General features: G+C 43.1%; 1 protein-coding gene across 5 annotated transcripts in view; it reads left to right on the forward strand.

Annotated features, from left to right (window-relative positions):
• The window catches only part of MINDY4 (MINDY lysine 48 deubiquitinase 4), a 169,753-nt gene that overhangs the window by 42,985 nt on the left and 108,130 nt on the right, over nt 1-18,638 (forward strand). For 4 of the 5 annotated variants that reach the window (XM_058180226.1, XM_058180225.1, XM_058180222.1 and 1 more), the window contains 5 exons: nt 5,760-5,818; nt 7,481-7,590; nt 13,182-13,298; nt 14,809-14,897; nt 18,084-18,185. In XM_058180226.1, the coding sequence (XP_058036209.1) occupies nt 5,760-5,818; nt 7,481-7,590; nt 13,182-13,298; nt 14,809-14,897; nt 18,084-18,185 (477 nt within the window). The remainder of the gene's footprint in view (nt 1-5,759; nt 5,819-7,480; nt 7,591-13,181; nt 13,299-14,808; nt 14,898-18,083; nt 18,186-18,638) is intronic. The other variant, XM_058180223.1, reaches the window with a different exon arrangement.

Genomic DNA, 18,638 nt, shown 5'->3' on the forward strand with positions numbered 1-18,638 from the left:
ACAGTCACAATTCAGACTGATTTGGCCTTTTTGTGCACCTACTGAGTATTTCCCAAGGACCTTGGTTAGGCAAATGTTGTTGTTCGGTGGGTTAAAAGTCCAGTGCTGCAACGCTGGAAATTTTTAAGAAGAAGTTGGACAAACCATTTGTCCAAAATGCTTTAGGGTTTCCTGCCTGAGCAGGGGGTTGGACTGGATGACCTCAAAGGTCCCTTCCCACTCGCTTATTCTGTAATTCAGCCAAAGCAAGCTACGTTTTGCAATTGACGGTCGGGGATTTTGTCCATGCCGATGGTGTTCCAGATACGTTTATTTCGAAATATATCTGGATATATTTATTTTGCAAGGAGGTCTTTCAGGAGAAGAAGCAACGGATGGAAACTCATCAAAGAGAGAAGCAACCTGGAATTAAGGAGAAACTTCCTAACAGCCAGGACAATCAACCAGTGGAACGGCTTGCCACCAGAAATTGTGGGTGTTTCATCACTGGAGGTTGGACTAGGTCAACCAACTAGGTCAACCAAGGTCCCTTCCAGCTCTTATTATGATTGTCTGAATCTTTCTTTTCTTGTCCACCATTCTTAATTTTATCCTTGTAGTGAAGAAGGAAAAACAAAAACAGAACTCTGGAAAGGAACAACTGGCTAAGGAATGACTGACTTTCTAGATTACGGCCTACACCTCCAGGATGAGAAGCGGGTGGCATCTCACACTAAAATTTATTTTTATTGAGTCTCAGTCATTTTACCTCGTCATGATTGGTGGCGAGTTACTGGCCCCAAAGGATAGGGTGCGCAACTTGGGTGTCCTCCTGGATGATCGGCTGTCGTTTGAAGACCATTTGACGGCCGTCTCCAGGAGGGCCTTCCACCAGGTTCGCCTGGTTCGCAGTTGCGCCTTCCTTGATCGGGATGCCTTATGCACAGTCACTCATGCGCCTGCTACCTCTCGCTGGATTACTGTAATGCTCTCTACATGGGGCTCCCCTTGAAGTGCGCCGGAGGCTTCAGTTAGTCCAGAATGCAGCTGCGGGTGATAGAGGAGCTACGTAGCTCCCATGTAACACCGCTCCTGTGCAGACTGCACTGGCTGCCTGTGGCCTTCCGGGTGCACTTTAAGGTGTTGGTTATGACCTTTAAAGCGCTCCATGGCTTAGGACCTGGGTACTTACGGGACCGCCTGCTGTTACCACACGCCTCCCACCGACCCGTACGCTCCCACAGAGAGGGACTTCTCAGGGTGCCGTCCGCCAAACAATGTCGGCTGGCGGGCCCCCCGGGAAGGGCCTTCTCTGTGGGGCTCCCACACTCTGGAACGAACTTCCCCCGGGTTTACGCCAAATACCTGACCTTCGGACATTTCGTCGCGAACTCAAGACTCATCTTTTTATCCGCGCGGGGCTGGCTTAAATTGGGATTTTAATGTTAAATTTATTAATTTTAAACGGGGTTTTAGTATGGTAAATTTTAATCACTGGGCTAATTTAAATAAGTTTTTTAAATCGTATTTTAAACTTGTATATTGTATTGTCGGTTTTATTATGCCTGTACACCGCCCTGAGTCCTTCGGGAGAAGGGCGGTATAAAAATCAAATCAAATAAATAAATAAAAATAAATAAATGATGGGACTTTTCCACATCACGCTGGGCTGTTCCTTCAGCCCAGAGTCATCCGTAATACCAGGGAATGAGTCTCCATCTTAGATTGTGCATTGCGTTATTTTCAATCTGAGTCATTTTTTTCTTGAACCTATTCCTTACATTTTCCTGGCGGTCAGCAAAGAAGGTTGAGGATTTCTCTGACCTTGATGGGATCTTAGAAATGGCATATTTTCTTTTAAATTTTTTTCCCTCTGCCTTTTCCCTGTTCTTCATTATCTACTGCTCCCCTTTGCTCCCCTTCTCCTTCTCCCTTTCTCTCTCTCTTATCTTCCTTCCCTTCTCTCACTCTCCTTTCCTTTCTTTATCCTTCTTTCCTTCCTTCTTCCTTTCTCTCCTTCCTTCCTTCCTTCCTTCCTTCCTTCCTTCCTTCCTTCCTTCCTTCCTTCCTCTCTCATTTCTTTCTCTCTCTCTCTTCTTTCCTTTCTCTTCTTCCGTCCTTCATTCCCCTCCCTCTTTCTCCTTCCTTCCTTCCTCTCTTATCTTCTTTCCTGTCTCTCTCTCCTTTTCTTTCTTTATCCTTCTTTCCTTCCTTCCGCTCTCTTATCTTCTTCACTTTCTCTCCTTCCTTCCTCTCCCTCATTTCTTTCTCTCTCTCTCCTCTTCTTTCCTTTCTCTTCTTCCTTCCTTCGTTCCCCTCCCTCTTTCTCCTTCCTTTTTTCCTCTCTTATCTTCTTTCCTGTCTCTCTCTCTCTCTCCTTTCCTTTCTTTATTCTTCTTTCCTTCCTTCCGCTCTCTTATCTTCTTCACTTTCTCTCCTTCCTTCCTTCCTCTTTCTCATTTCTTTCTCTCTCTCCTTTCATTTCTCTTCTTCCTTACTTCATGCTCCTCCCTCTTTCTCCTTCCTTCCTTCCTCTCTTACCTTCTTTTCTGTCTCTCTCTCTCTCTCTTATCTTTCTTCCCTCCCTCTTTCCCTCCTTCCTTCCTCTTATCTTCTTTCCTTTCTCTGTCTCTCTTATCTTCCTTCCTTCCTTCCTTCCTTCCTTCCTTCCTTCCTTCCTTCCTTCCTTCCTTCCTTCCTTCCCTCCCTCCCTCCCTCCCTCCCTCCCTCCCTCCCTCCCTCCCTCCCTCCCTGCTGTATAAGGCATAACAATTGTATAACAATTGTAATTTGGATGAATAATGTCCAAATTGGATACGGACACCCAGGATACAAGCGGTCCGTGATTTGCATGTTTAGTGACCGTTCAAAGTCACAACGGCACTGAAAAAAGTGACTTGCAGCTATAGCTAGTCCTCGACCTACAACCATTTGTTTAGCTACCCTTTGAAAGTGTCTTATGGCTGTTTTCCCACTTAACCGCGGTTGCAGCATCCCTGCATGGTCACGTGATCAAAATCCAGGTGCTTGGCTACTGACCTGCATTTACAGCAATTGCAACATCCCGAGGTCACCTGATCGCCCTTTGCGGTCTTCTCTGCCAGCTTCCGGCAAGCAAACTCAGTGGGTGAAGCTGAATTTGCTTAACAATCGCCCTGGTTCACTTAACAACCACTGTGATTTGCTTAACAGCCATGTCTAAAAAACAAAACCACAACACTCGATGCAATTCATTTTAACAACATAACAATATAATAACAGAGTTGGAAGGGACCTTGGAGGCCTTCTAGTCCAACCCCCTGCCGAGGCAGGAAACCCTACACCATTTCAGACAAATGGCTATCCAAAATTTTCTTAAAAATTTCCAGTGTTGGAGCATTCACAACTTCTGCAGGCAAGTTGTTCCACTTATTGATTGTTCTCACTGTCAGGAAAGTTCTCCTTAGTTCTAAGTTGCTTCTCTCCATGATGAGTTTCCACCCATTGCTTCTTGTTCTACCCTCAGGTGCTTTGGAGAACAGCCTGACTCCCTCTTCTTTGTGGCAACCTCTGAGATATTGGACCACTGCTATCATGTCTCCCCTAGTCCTTCTTTTTATTAAACTAGACATACCCAGTTCCTGCAACCGTTCTTCATATGATTTAGCCTCCGGTCCCCTAATCATCTTGGTTGCTCTTCTCTGCACTCTTTCTAGAGTCTTAGCAACCGCCTTGTTCAGCAATGGAAATTCTGGCCCCCATTGTGGTTGTTACTCCAGGTACAGGTAATCCTCGACCTTTGACCCCTACCGAGGCCAAAATTTACGTTGCCAAGCGAGACATTTATTTAGTGATCTTTGCCCCATTTTGCGACCTTTCTTGCCACAATTGTTAAGTGACTCACGTGCGGTTGCTAAATTAGTAACGTGGTTGTTAAGTGAATCTGGTTTCCCCACTGACTTCGCTTGTCAGAAGGTCGCAAAAGGCGATCACGTAAGCCCAGGACGCTGCAACCGTCGTAAATACGAGTCAGTTGCCAAGTGTTCAAATTTTGATCACGTGACCATGGGGACGCCGCAACGGTCATAAGTGTGAAAACAGTCATCAGTCACTTTTTTCACTGCTATTGTAACTTTGAATGGACACTAAATGAACAGCTGTAAATTGAGGACTAGCTGTAAGTCCCATTCCGAGATATGCTTTGAACCGGTGGAGAAGCGGTCCAGCCTCCGAGGGTCTGTTGGGCCAGCATGAAGAACGTGGCTCTGCGTTTTCCTGTATAATGAAGGAACATGTTGTACAGGTTCAAGGAGAGAAGCTACCTAGAACTAAGGAGAAATTTCCTGACTGTGAGAACAATTAACCAGGGGAACTACTTGCCTCAAGAAGTTGCAAATGCTCCAACACTGGAAGTTTTTAAGAAGAGGTTGGTTAACCATTTGTCTGGAATGGTGTAGGGTTTCCTGCCTAAGCAGGCGGTTGGACTAGAAGACCTCCAAGGTCCCTTCCAACTCTGTTATTCTATTTCTAATATTATTCTAATTCTAATTCATAGGTGTTGTACTTTGGGGAAATACAACAGAGCGAGAGTTGGCATATCCCAACAACTCTGTAGTTAACTAACCTGTCCTGACCAAGGAACCTGCTTGGATGGGCAGCAAAAGTTCTCAAATCCACAAGGAAATAAGTTCATTTGCCATGACTCAACTTTCGGGCAAGATGTATAGAGAGACTAAGGAAGTTAATTTTGATTTTGAGACGCACAAGATTAGTTGCTAAGGTAATGAGAGCCGAAACCCACCAAGTAATATTTGGAAGCGGCTCAGACAGCCTAAGGATAACAATAGTAAACGAGGACTGACAACATTTGCACAAAGGTTAAAATACGAATTGCAAATGTACAGCCAGAATTGATTTGGAGAATTTTCTGGTTTTTGCGGAACATTTTAAGACCTTCAAACCAGGGGTGGAATGCTCCTGGTTCGGATCGGATTGCCCGATCCGGTAGCGATGGCGGCAGGTGGTTCAGAGAACCGGTAGCAAAAATCCCTGCCCCCCTTTCCCCCCCGCATGCCCAGTTGAGCCGCGCAATCATCAGAGTTTTTTTTTAACTTTTAAAAGCATTTTTTCTTCGGCCAAAAAACTGCTTTTAAAAGTGAAAAAAAGAAAGGCTCTGAAGAGTCTGTAAAAAAATGCTTTTAAAGGGTTCTGGCGATCAGGCATCTCGGCTGGGATCGTCAGAAGAGGCTGTAAAAAATGCTTTTAAAAGGCTCCTCTGGCGATCCCAGCTGAGTTGCCTGATTATCAGAAGCTTTTAAAACTATTTTTTACAATCTCTTCTGAAGAGGTTGTAGAAAAAATGCTTTTAAAAGTAAAAAAAAAAAAAGTTGGCCATGCCCACCCAGTCCACACCCATAGAACCGGTAGAAACAAATTTTACATTTCACCCCGGCTTCAAACCCAAAAAGAGGCTTTCTTGGGGTAACTTACTACTACGTAAACCCCATGTGCTAAGGTCTATCCGGTGAAGTTTCATTATATGTGAAGTTCTGAGAATTAAGTTGTCTAGCTCAGGGGTCTCCAACCTTGGCAACTTTAAGACTTGTGGACTTCAACTCCCAGAATTCCTCAGCCCAAGTCTTAAAGTTGCCAAGATTGGAGACCCTTGGTCAAGCTCTGCCTTCAAAATCGGAAGTCCCAGTCTCTGAAATTGGCTCACCAGATGTTTTGAACTTGGTTTTGATCCTCCGTTCGTTTTTGGTTAAATCAGATCAGATTTGACCATTATTATTTCATTTCAGAAGATCTCCAACTGCTGCATCCAGGAAAGATCCTTTGCCCAGAGACATTTTGGAACTAGGTCAGTTATATTTGGTGAAATATTTTCTGAAGATTTTCTTCTTCCATGGCAGATTTAAGATGGTGGACTTCCAACTCCAGAAAGCCCCTCTCAGCATGGGGCATTGTATCTTGGAAGGAAGGAAGGAAAGAAGGAAGGAAGGAAGATGAGAGGGAGCGAGGAGGGGGGAGAAGAAGAAGAAGAAGAAGAAGAAGAAGAAGAAGAAGAAGAAGAAGAAGAAGAAGAAGAAGAAGAAGAAGAAGAAGAAGAAGAAGAAGAAGAAGAAGAAGAAGAAGAAGAAGAAGAAGAAGTTATAAAGTTAGAGATTCTTGGAGGGTTGGGGAAAACTTTTTTACTGATTGGGTAATTCTGGGAGTTGAAGTCGACCATCTTAGAGTTGTCCAGGCTGAGAAACACCAATATATTGTGTTATTTCTTTGTCCTGAACTTGATACTTAGAAAATTCAGATAAAAGGAACTGTAGTAGGTAGTCTTCGACTTGCGACCATTCAGTTAATAACCATGTGAAATTCCTTCAGAAGCGAACTTGCATATTTACATCATTTCCATGTCCCTTTGGAACCATACTGTATTCTTGTTTTCAGCCTACTTTATTGTGCAAATGACATCACCATGACATACCGTATTTTTCAGACTATAAGATACACCTGATTATAAGACGCACCTAAATTTAGAAGAGGAAATTAACAAAAAAAGTTTTTGTCTTCTGCACACCTCATTTTCTGGCCTTTTTTCAGGCCTCCTTCCAGGCTTTTTTCAGCCCATTTTTCAAGGCTTTTTTCTGCTGGTTTTCTAGGCTCTTTTTGGCCCATTTTTGAGGCTTTTTTTGGCCTGTTTTCAAGACTTTTTGGGGCCTGTTTTCAAGGCTTTTTTCGGTCCATTTTCAAGGCTCTTTTTGGTCTGTTTTTGAGGCTTTTTTGGCCCATTTTTGAAGCTTTTTTCAGGTTGTTTTTTTCTGAAAAAAAAAAATGGACCAAAAAGCATTGAAAATGGGCTGAAAAAAGCCTCGAAAATGGGCTGTAAAAAGGCCTGAAAAAGACCTGAAAATGGGGCGTGCGGAGGCAAAAAAAATGGCTTGTGGGTTGGCAGGGCTTCGGCAATATTCGGTCTATAAGACGCACAGACATTTTCACCCCCTTTTTGGGAGACAAAAAAAAGTGTGTCTGATAGTCTGAAAAATACGGTATAAGGCAGGGGTCTCCAACCTTCTCAACTTTAAGACTTTGGACTTCAACTCCCAGAGTCCCTCAGCCAGCAAAGCTGGCTGAGGTACTCTGGGAGTTGAAGTCCACAAGTCTTAAAGTTGACAAGGTTGGAGACCCCGATATAAGGGATAGTTTATGGCCCTGAACTCTGCTGGTGATATATTAACTGGGGTTAAGGATGGCATAACCTGTTTGATTTTAACCTATTTCTCTCAATGTGTTTCATCTCAAGGAGATGAAGAAAATAAAGTTTTAGTTTAAAGAAGAAGAGGAAAAATACTATTTTAACTTTGAATATTAAAATGCAAACCCTTGAGTATTGAAGGGTTACAGAGTGGTTTGAAAACAGAAAATACAAATAAAATTTCATGCTCTTAATAGGCCATAAAATGCTGCTACATTACGGCCATGACTGTTCCCATGTTCAAGATGTTGGCCTCTCATTTTCACCTCTTAGTTGATGTCGAGGATGAAGAAAGCTGGGAGGATGTCGGGGACGGCCCTGAACCACTGACTCTATATACGTATCAAGTCACAACCAAGCCCATTGATTTCAATCTTGCAAAGGTGAGCTGTGCATTAAGTTTGGCAAAGGGCAGGAGAGAATTTGAATGGGGGGGAGGGGAATAGGGGATTTCTGGAAGTTTGGCACTCAGACCCATCAACCAACAACAGCCACGAAGAGATAAACAATATTTACACACCATTCAAAAGAAAGAATAAAAAGCCAAGAAGGAAACAAAACAAAAACAAAAAAACCCCACCGTCTCTAGCACCTAACAACAGATAAGCAGGGATTAACACCAGACAAACTGTCAAGCAGAAAGTAATATCCTAATCAATATCAAGGAGAAAACCTCTCCCTCACCAACACTGCCAGGGCAATCTACTGTATATAAACAATGAGCAGCAACAAACTTACTAACCAGATGCTGTTACCCAGCCCAGTCATGAAACATCTGCAAACAAACAACTAATCTCAGAGACCATTAAAGACTCCTCAGAATCTGAAGGACATATCTGGTCAGCTTTCTCCGTGTTAACTCACAAGGGCTCTGTTTGCTTTTGTTCTTGTTTGTTCTTTTGTTCTTAGCTAAGTATGTCAAATTGTAGGAGAAGAACAAGCAGACCCTGGAGGAGGAGTGAAGCAAGTCATCAGTCTAGAATTATGATGTTACCGCAAAAGGTTTAACTCTAACCCCTCTTGAATTCCGTTGACTTTTATCTAGTGACAAATTTCTGACCATCGATTCTTGTGAATAGGAATGATCAGTAAATGATTTTAATAGAACTTAATGCGGTTCTAATTATTTCTTCCTGACTAAAATTGCCCTGTAAAAGTTGATTGACAAATTGTCTGTATAGATAGTCCTCGACTTAAAATTATTCTTTAGAAAGCCTTCAAGATTACAATGGTATTGAAAAAAAACAAGTGAGTTATGACCAGTTTTCACACTTATAAACATAGCTGCATTCCCATAATCATGTAATCTAGATACAGAAGCTTGGCAACTGGCTTGTACTTACGACAGTTGCACTCTCCCAGGGTCACATGACCTTCATTTGTAACCTTCCCAACTGGATCCTCACAAGCCAGATTTGCTTAATGACAGTGTGGTTCACTTAACAACTGAAGTGATTCGCTTAACAACCATATCAGAAAAAATTGCAACGTGAGTCACAACTCAGTTAAGGACTACCTTGCTTACCAACGGAAATTTTGGGCTCAATTGTGGCCGTAAGTTAAGGACTACCTTCTAAATCGGAGACCAAGGGGCGTTTTGACTTTCATGTGAGGCTTTCCATGGGGGCTATTCAGCAAATTAAAATTTTACACCACTGCTGAAGCTAATGCAGCTAGTCCTTAAGATACAACAGTTCGTTTACTGACAGTTCAAAGTTATAAAGGCAATGAAAAAAAGTGACATCCCCATTTTTCACACTTATGACCGTTGCAGCATCCCTATTTATTTATTTATTTATTTATTTATTTATTTATTTATTTATTTATTTATTTATTTATTTATTTATTTATTTATTTATTTATTAGATTTTTAAACCGCCCTTCTCCCGAAGGACTCAGGGCGATTCACAGCCAAACTAAAACAGTAGATAATATACATAATAAAAACAATTATTAAAAATCTTATTAAATATCAGGCCAAATTAAAACTATTTAAAACCATAAAAACCCTAAGTAATTTATATCAAAATATTAAAACTGCTAAAAATTTCTATGCCAGTCCTGCGCGAATAAATAAATAGGTCTTCAACTCGCGGCGAAAGGTCTGAAGATCAGGTCGTTGACGGAGTCCTGGGGGAAGTTCATTCCAGAGGGTGGGGGCCCCCACAGAGAAGGCCCTTCCCCTGGGGGCCGCCAGCCGACATTGCTTGGCGGACGGCACCCTGAGGAGTCCCTCTCTGTGAGAGCGCACGGGTCGGTGGGAGGCAATCGGTAACAGTAGGCGGTCCAGTAAGTAACCCAGTCCTAAGCCATGGAGCGCTTTGAAGGTAGTAACCAAAACCTTGAAGTGACCCGGAAGATCACAGGTAGCCAGTGCAGTCTGCGCAGGAGTGGTGTTACATGGGAGCCATGACCGGCTCCCTCTATCACCCGCGCAGCTGCATTCTGAACTAACTGGAGCCTCCGGGTGCTCTTCAAGGGGAGCCCCATGTAGAGAGCATTGCAGTAATCCAAGCGAGAGGTAACAAGAGCATGAGTGACCGTGCATAGGGCATTCCGGTCAAGGAAGGGACGCAACTGGCAAATCAGGCGGACCTGATAAAAAGCTCTCCTGGAGACGGTCGTCAAGTGATCTTCAAAAGACAACCGCCCATCCAGGAGGACGCCCAAGTTACGCACCCTTTCCATCGGGGCCAATGACTCGCCCCCAACAGTCAGCCGCGGCTGCAGCTGACTGTACCGGGGTGCCGGCATTCACAGCCACTCCGTCTTGGAGGGATTAAGCTTGAGCCTGTTTCTCCCCGTCCAGACCCGTACGGCTTCCAGGCATCGGGACAGCACTTCGACCGCTTCGTTGGGGTGGCCTGAGGTGGAAAAGTACAGCTGCGTATCATCAGTGTACAGTTGGTACCTCACCCCCAAACCACTGATGATCTCATCCAGCGGCTTCATATAGATGTTGAACAGGAGAGGAGAGAGAATCGACCCCTGCGGCACCCCACAAGTGAGGCGTCTCGGGGTCGATCTCAGCCCCCCTGCCAACACCGTCTGCGACCGGTCAGAGAGAGAGAGGAGGAAAACCACCGATAAACGATCATATTGATCATATTGATCATATGATCAATATTCATACACTTGGTGTCTCATTTTTATGACGGTTGCAGTGTCCTGGGGTCACACGATCCCCTTTTGTGGCCCTTCGACAAGCAAAATCAATGGGGAAGCGAGATTCACTTAACCATGCTCCTAATTTAACCACTGCCGTGATTCAGTTAACAACTGGCAAGAAAGGCTGTAAAATGGAGTAAAACTCGCCTAACAAATTTCTCACTTAGCAACATGAATTCTGGGCTCAGTTGTAGTTGTAAGTCAAGGACAGCCTAAGTTCTGAAAATCCAGCTACTCGACTTACAACCACAATGGACCCCAAAATTTCTGTTGTTAAGGAATTCCGTTGGGACGCTGCTGCTACGTATGAAAAATGGTCATTCACTTTTTTAGGTACTGTAACTTTGAACGGTCACTAAATGAAGTGTTGTAAGTCGAGGACTTCTTATATTGTGTTCTGTCAACTATGTTTTATAATGGGGACCTCGTCACCCCAGCCAATGGTAGTTTGGTCAAAGAACCACAATTAAATAAACCATAGTTTGACCTCAAAGGCCTGCCCAGTGGCTGAATGACTTTGCCTTATCCCCGATTTTTGTTAATTCTTTCTCCATCCAGCCTTTTGCAACTATTGTAAAAGCTTTATTATCTCAGCTCTTCTCCTCGGCCTTTGTTCAATTAAAACAATATTAAAGAAACAAAGCCCTTCAGCTAAAGCTTGCTAATGCTTAGCTGGAACATTGGAAATTACAAAGTTCCCGTCACTCTCTTTACAGTAGGGGCCAAAATTGTGGAAACCTTTTGGGCAAAGTGTATTTTTGAGGTTTGGTGGCTAATAACACCACTTTTTTTTTTAGTTTCAAGAGAATCCTATTCCATTGCTGGAATGGCCTGGGAATAGCCCAGACCTTAACCCAATTGGAAATCTATGGAGCCGACTAAAGAAACTTGTTAGTCAGACCCAATAAATAAAACCCAGTTAATAGAAGCAATTATTCAATATTGGTTTCACACATTAGAACAGCTGCAGAACTAAAAAACTTGGTTCACTCCAGGGGAAGACGTTGTAAGGCCCTAATTCATGCTACAGGTTACCCAACTAAGTATTAACTGACATGGTGATAATTTTTGTAAATCTCGTTTTTTCCATGGTGATAATTTTTATCTATCTCATCTTGTCTACGTGTTTCACTTTTCTTCTTTATGCTGTAACTGCTATTCTAATAGCAAATCCTTCCTAAAAGTTATTGCATTACATTCTTGATTACATTATCTTTCCGCTAATATATAATTTTATGGTACTACTCCCACCCCAAAAAAGTGGTGTTATTAGTTAATTTTAGAAAATATACTTTTCCCCAAAAGGTTTCCATAATTTTGGCCACTACTGTAATGTTCCTTGCAGCCGAGCTGAACCAGGGCCATTTTAGTAATAAAAAAATAGAGGCAGCCCTTCCTTGATTTACAGCCGTAACTTGAATCAGCCTTTACATTGCTAAGCAAGGTGATTTAGGAGCCACTCACTGCAGTTGTTAAGTGAATCACGAAGTCCTTAAGCAAATCCAGCTTTCCGGATTTGACTTTGCTTGTCTGGAGACCACTGAAAAATCACCCCCGCACCACAAGTGATGATCACATGACTTTGGCACGATAAACCATCATAAAACCATGTTCTTTGCCGTGTGCCTAAATTTGTGGGGATGCTGCCCTGACATGTGGCGTTACAGTTTTTGCTGCCGTTGGTAACTTTAAATGGCCACTAAACGAATCGTTTTGATCACTTGAACAACACAGGGAATCGTGTGACAGCCATAAGCGCATGGACTGGTTGTAACTTGCTTTTCTTCCGTGAAGAGGCGTTGCAACTTCAAACAATTTGCTAAACGAGCGGTTTTAAGTTGAGGACTAATTGTGAAACTTAAAAAGAGATTCTTAGCCATCCAGGCCAAAAGTGCTTTTTCAAAAGGCAACTGGATTTTCTTTGTTTTCGTTCTTTTTCCTTCTTCCTTCCCCCAGTTGCCTTTTGAAAAACCACCTTTGGGAGAAAAATTTAGAAGTGTTTGGCGTTTGGAGAAACGATAAGCCAACGCAACTTGGCATTAATGACAGGTTTCTGAGTGGCAATTCTCTCTCAAGTTTTGTTTTTAACAAAAGTTAGACTTGGAAAAACTGAAAGAAGTTAAGAAGTGCAGAAGGGATCTGCAGCCAAACCTCATTTTGCTTTGCCGTGACTCATTTTTGCTGAAAAAACATTACGAGGGAAAAAAGAAGGAACGCTGAGAAAATGCCAGGTTAATTGCCGCTTTACTGGCATCGGGAGTTAAGTGGGCGATGGTAGGCAGCCCTTGACGTACGACCCACAATTGAGCCCAAATTTTCTGTTGCTGAGAGTTGTTAAGTGAGTTTTGACCCATTTTATGACGTTCTTTGCCAGTGTTGTTAAGTGAATCCCTGCAGCTGTTGAATTAGTAACCCAGTTGTTAAGCTTGAGTCTGGCTTCCCCACTGACTTTGCTTGTCAGAAGGTCGCAAAAGGAGGAATCACGTGACCTGAGGACATTTCAACCGTCGTACATATGAGTCAGTTGCCAAGCGTTTGAATTTTGATCATGTGACCATGGGACGCTGCAATGGTCGTAAAGTGTGAAAAACAGCATCAAGTCACTTTTTTCAACACCGTTGTAACTTCGAATGAATTAATGTAAGTTAAGGACTATCTATATATATGTTCTCCAGCTTTGTCTAAAATGGTCTCTATCCTGTCGTTTTATGTATTTCCCAAATGAAAACAGGAGTTTCTTCTTCCGTTTTTGCTGTTCCTCTTACTGCCTCAGCCTCAGCCTCTTTGTCTTTTTCTGTTAATAAAGGACCTCAAAACTCTGCTTTTCGGCTCTAGTCTTGGATGCTTCAACGAAGAATGGAAAATGCAAAGTTTTACGTTCAACGAAAACCCGGAGCTAAAGTACGGCATCGTGCAGAATAAGGTAAGCCGTTCCCATCGGGTTTCCCAAATCGCTGATTGGTTCTGATAAAAGTCACCTGCAAGAAACTTTCCATTGTACAAAGGTGCTTTTTTCACACACACCCCCCTCCCCCAAAAGGCAACTGGAATTTCTGGTTTTTCTTTGAAGACGTTTCGCTTCTCATCGAAGAAGCTTCTTCAGTTCTGACTGGATGTTGCGGAATGAAAATGTTATACCCCTTGCAGATAGCTGGTCATTTGCATCCTTTTAGAGCAGAGGTCTCCAACCTTGGCCACTTTTAAGACTTGTGGACTTCAACTCCAATTCTGGGAGTTGAAGTCCACAAGTCTTAAAGTGGCCAAGGATGGAGACCCCTGTTTTAGAGAGTCATTGGGGCCATTGGAGGTTTAGCTGTGTCCTCAGGTCCACATGGTGGAGGATGGAAGGATCTATATTATTTGCAGTCATCTGGTCATTAGTACTCTCTCTAAGGCCACTTTCATCCCCCACCATTCTGAAGAAGCTTCTTGGATGAGAAGTGAAATGCCTTCAAGGAAAAACAAAGAAAATCCAGTTGCCTCTTGACCTCCCAACACCTCCGGGGCAACCATGAGCTGGATGACTGAGAATCTCCATAGACACTTCCCATTGTACATGTGGTCCTTGACTTATAACCTTTAGTTTAGTGGCCGTTTAAAGCTACAACGGCATTGAAAAAAGTGATTTATGACTGCTCCACACACTTACGACCGTTGCAGCGTCCCCCGGGGTGTGTGTGTGTGTGTCATGTAGTCCAAATTCAGACGCTCGGCAACTGACTCATATTTATGACGGTCGCAGAGTCCCGGGATCATGCAATCCCATTTTTTTGCGACCTCCTGGCAGGTAAAGTCAACGTGGAATCCAGATTCGCTTAACGACGGTGTGACTAATTCAACAACTGCCGCGATTCACTTAACTCCGGCGAGAAAGGTCATAAAGTGGGTCAAAGCTCACTTAACAAACTGCCTCACTTAACAGACACTGGGCTCGATTGTAAGTCAAAACGGCAGCTGCGCATCCATTTTTTCCCCCATCGAAAAGCATTTTTTTATGGATCAATGAATGTGCCCTGCCTGGGTGAGTGGATGGAGGAATCCTTCCAGCCCCCCCCCCTTCCTCCCCACCGACCCTCCAAATCCTAATTGAGTTTTGCTGTCCAACCTGGGCCCTTTTAAACAGGACTTTAAAACCACCCTGTTTCTCTCCCTTTTAACATTTTGACCGTCAGAAAACCCAAATGCTTTCGGTTTTGGGCGCAGAACAAAGCCACCACGTATCTTAACCTGGCTCAGCCACTTCAGGAAAAGGTTCAGGACCTGAAGTTTTAATTAAGAACCTGGCAGGATCAGAACTCATTGTATCTACGCGGGTCACCGGAGAAGCGGCCAAGGACAGCGGTGGCCGGGAGAAGCCAGGTGAAAGAGATCCAGGCTGCAGGGAATTTTCACACGTATTGTTTTTCCTCTCGTTCTTTCCTGACCTCTTCCAGGGTGGGCCGTGCGGGGTCCTGGCAGCCGTTCAAGCCCACGTCCTTCAACATCTTATCTTCGGTGACAGTAGCCGGAACAGCACGGTTGGGTAAGTCCACGTTCCCGAGGGCCTCGATGGTTTCCCACTCTTCTTCCAGGGAAATTCCCTCCCCCACCCCTCTATTGTTGTGGGGGGAAATGGCGGTGGTCCTAGTTTTGACCTCCTTGGTGGGGTTCGAAAGGTCGTGGAAGCCATGCGGATTTTTCCAACTCAGTTCAGTACAGAGTTGGAAGGGACCTTGGAGGTCTTCTAGTCCAGGGGTCTCCAACCTTGGCAGCTTTAAGACTTGTGGGCTTCAACTCCCAGAATTCCTCAGCCAGCTTTGCTGGCTGAGGGATTCTGGGAGTTGAAGTCCACAAGTCTTAAAGCTGCCAAGGTTGGAGACCCCTGTTCTACTCCAACCTCAAACAAGAGACCCTATGCAATCTGAGACAAATGGCTATCCAGTCTCTTCTTAAAAACCTCCACTGATGTAGCATCCACAATTTCTAAAGGCAAAGCTGTCTCACTGATTAATTGTCCTCACTTTTTGGAAGTTTCTCTTTAATTCCGGATTGCTTCTCTCCTTGATTCATTTCCATCCGTTGTTTCTTGTCCGGCCTTCTGGTGCTTTGGAAAATAGGTTGACCCCCCCCCACTCTTCTTTGCGGCAGACCCTCCAATACTGAAAAATTGCTATCATGTCACCCCAAGTCCTTTTCTCCATTAAACCAGACATACCCAATTCCTGCAACTGTTCTTATGTTTTAGTCTCCAGGCCTTTAGTCATCTTAGTTGCCCTTCTCTGCACTTTTTTCCAAAGTCTCAACACTTTTTCCAAAGTCTCAACATCTTTTTTTGGTAATGTGGCCGCCAAAACTGGATGCAGTATTTCCAGGTGTGGCCTTACTAAGGGTTCATCAAGCGGTACTAAATACTTCATGTGATTTCGATTCTAGGCACTCTGTTTAATACAGCCAAGGATGGCGTGGGATGGTGGGGGGTTAGGAATAGAAGTGAATTGTCGGGGTGAGATCTTGTTCCCTGATTGCATTTTGCAAAAGGCAGAGCTGGGATGAATTCAAGGGATAACTTCCAACTGAGAGGAGTCTCGGAGAAAGATGGTGGTACCCTACTGATACACCCTAACCCTTAACCCCAACTCTTTTAATACTATAAATCTCATCACCCTTACCCTAACCCTTAAACTTAACCTCTTAACCCTCATAACCCTAACCGCCGCCCTAATGCCCTCCCCTCTAACCCTAACCCCTAAATATTAACCGCAACTTAACCGCGACCTTAAACCCTAACCCCAATCCTAACTCTTAACACCCAATAATTCCCTCAACACCGTCAAACTATTTACTAAGTCTGCACTACTATTAAACTTCTCATCGTTCCCATCGCCCATCTCCTACCACTTATGACTGTAAGACTAACTTCGTTGCTTGTATCCTTACGATTTATATTGATATTGATTGTTTCCTGATTGCTTATTTGATGCCTATGACTATCATTAAGTCTTGTATCATTAAGTGTTAAATTTGTACTCTATGACTATCATTGTTGAAAGTGTTGTACCTTGATGAAAGTATCTTTTCTTTTATGTACAATGAGAGCATATGCACCAAGACAAATTCCTTGTGTGTCCAATCATACTTGGCCAATAAAAAAAAAAAATATTCTATTCTATTCTATTCAACACCCAAAATCATAACCGTAATCCCTAACTCTAACCCTAACCCCTAAATATTAACCGCAACTTAACCGCGACCTTAAACCCTAACCCCAATCCTAACTCTTAACACCCAATAATTCCCTCAACACCGTCAAACTATTTACTAAGTCTGCACTACTATTAAACTTCTCATCGTTCCCATCGCCCATCTCCTACCACTTATGACTGTAAGACTAACTTCGTTGCTTGTATCCTTACGATTTATATTGATATTGATTGTTTCCTGATTGCTTATTTGATGCCTATGACTATCATTAAGTCTTGTATCATTAAGTGTTAAATTTGTACTCTATGACTATCATTGTTGAAAGTGTTGTACGTTGATGAAAGTATCTTTTCTTTTATGTACAATGAGAGCATATGCACCAAGACAAATTCCTTGTGTGTCCAATCACACTTGGCCAATAAAAAAAAATCTATTCTATTCTATTCTATTCTATTCTATTCTATTCTATTCAACACCCAAAATCATAACCGTAATCCCTAACTCTAACCCCGTAACCTTTAACCTTAATCTCCTAATCCTTCTAACCCTAACCTTTAACCCTACCCCTAAGACCCTCACCACTAACCCTAGCACCTAAACATTAACCATAATCTTATCTTAATCACAAGTCTAATCCCTAACCTTAACCTAATCCCAATTCTAACTCTAATACCTAAAGAGGAGGAGGAGGAGGAGGAGGAGGAGGAGGTGGTGGTTGTAGTGATGGAGGAGGAGGAAACGACTGTGGGGTTCTTGGTGCTCTCTGAGCTTGGTGGTTTTCTTGCAGTCGTTTCATGACCAAACTAGGTAACATCATCAGTGCTAGAAGGGAAAGTAGTGGTGGTGGGGAAGGAGGAGGTGGTGGAGGAAGAGGAGGAGGAGGAAGACTGTGGGGTCTTTAGTGCTCTCTGAGCTTGGCTGTACGCATTCCTTGTACGCATTTCCTTGTACGCATTTCCTTGTACGCATTTCCTTGTACGCATTTCATAACCCATCTAGTTAACATCATCAATACTAGAAGAGAATGGGTTTATTCTCTGTTTATATTATAATGTTTTCTTCTTGGAATGGAATAGAATAGAATAGAATAGAATAGAATAGAATAGAATAGAATAGAATAGAATAGAATAGAATAGAATTCTTTATTGGCCAAGTGTGATTGGACACACAAGGAGTTTGTCTTTGGTGCAGATGCTCTCAGAGTACATAAAAGAAACGAGACATTCGTGAAGAATCATAAGGTAGAACACTTAATTATAGTCATAGGGTACAAATAAGCAATAAATCATATTAGGAAACAGTCAATATAAATCTTAAGGATTGCCAGCAACAAAGTTACTGTCATACAGTCATAAGTGGAAGGAGATGGGTGATGGGAGATGGGTGATGGGAACGGTAAGAAGATTAATAGTAGTGCAGATTTAGTAAATAGTTTGACAATGTTGAGGGAATTATTTATTTAGCAGAGGGATGGCGTTTGGGAAAGTTCCTTGATGAACCTATTTCTCTTTTTCTCTATCACTTGCAGGTGCCTTCGGCCATCTGACCCCGAAAGGATCCAGTGCCTCATTCTGGCTCTTGCTGGTGTTTTATGGCGTGCAGGTGGCAATGAGAGAGTGGTGTTGACTTTGTAAGTGAGAGGTACATTTTTTTAAAAATAATAATAATAATAAATTTATCATAATGTCCATGAAACCTCTTCCTGCCCTCTCTTCCATCTAATTCACCTTCTCCAATGGGAAACCTTGGAATTGAAGAAGACCCCCCCCCAAAAAAAGTTGCAGGCTCCACCCTCATTCATCAAGGAGCTCTACTAGTCCTCAACTTATGACCACAGTTGAGCCCAAAATGTATGTTGCTGAATGAGGAATTAAGTGGGTTTTGCCCCATTTTTATGACTTTTCTCCCCCTCCCCCCGTTGTTAAGCAAGCCACTGCAGCTGTTAAGTTAGTCACAGGATTGTTAAGTGAACCCGGCTTTGTTGTGACCCAGGCCCCAGTTAGTAGTAGGAAACTCAGTCAGTGTGAAAACAAACAAACTTTATTCGAACAGCTGAGAATTCATTCCCAGTGTATTTCAACTA

The sequence above is a fragment of the Ahaetulla prasina genome, chromosome 4 (genome assembly GCF_028640845.1).
Source record: "Ahaetulla prasina isolate Xishuangbanna chromosome 4, ASM2864084v1, whole genome shotgun sequence".
Classification (NCBI taxonomy): Eukaryota; Metazoa; Chordata; class Lepidosauria; order Squamata; family Colubridae; genus Ahaetulla; species Ahaetulla prasina.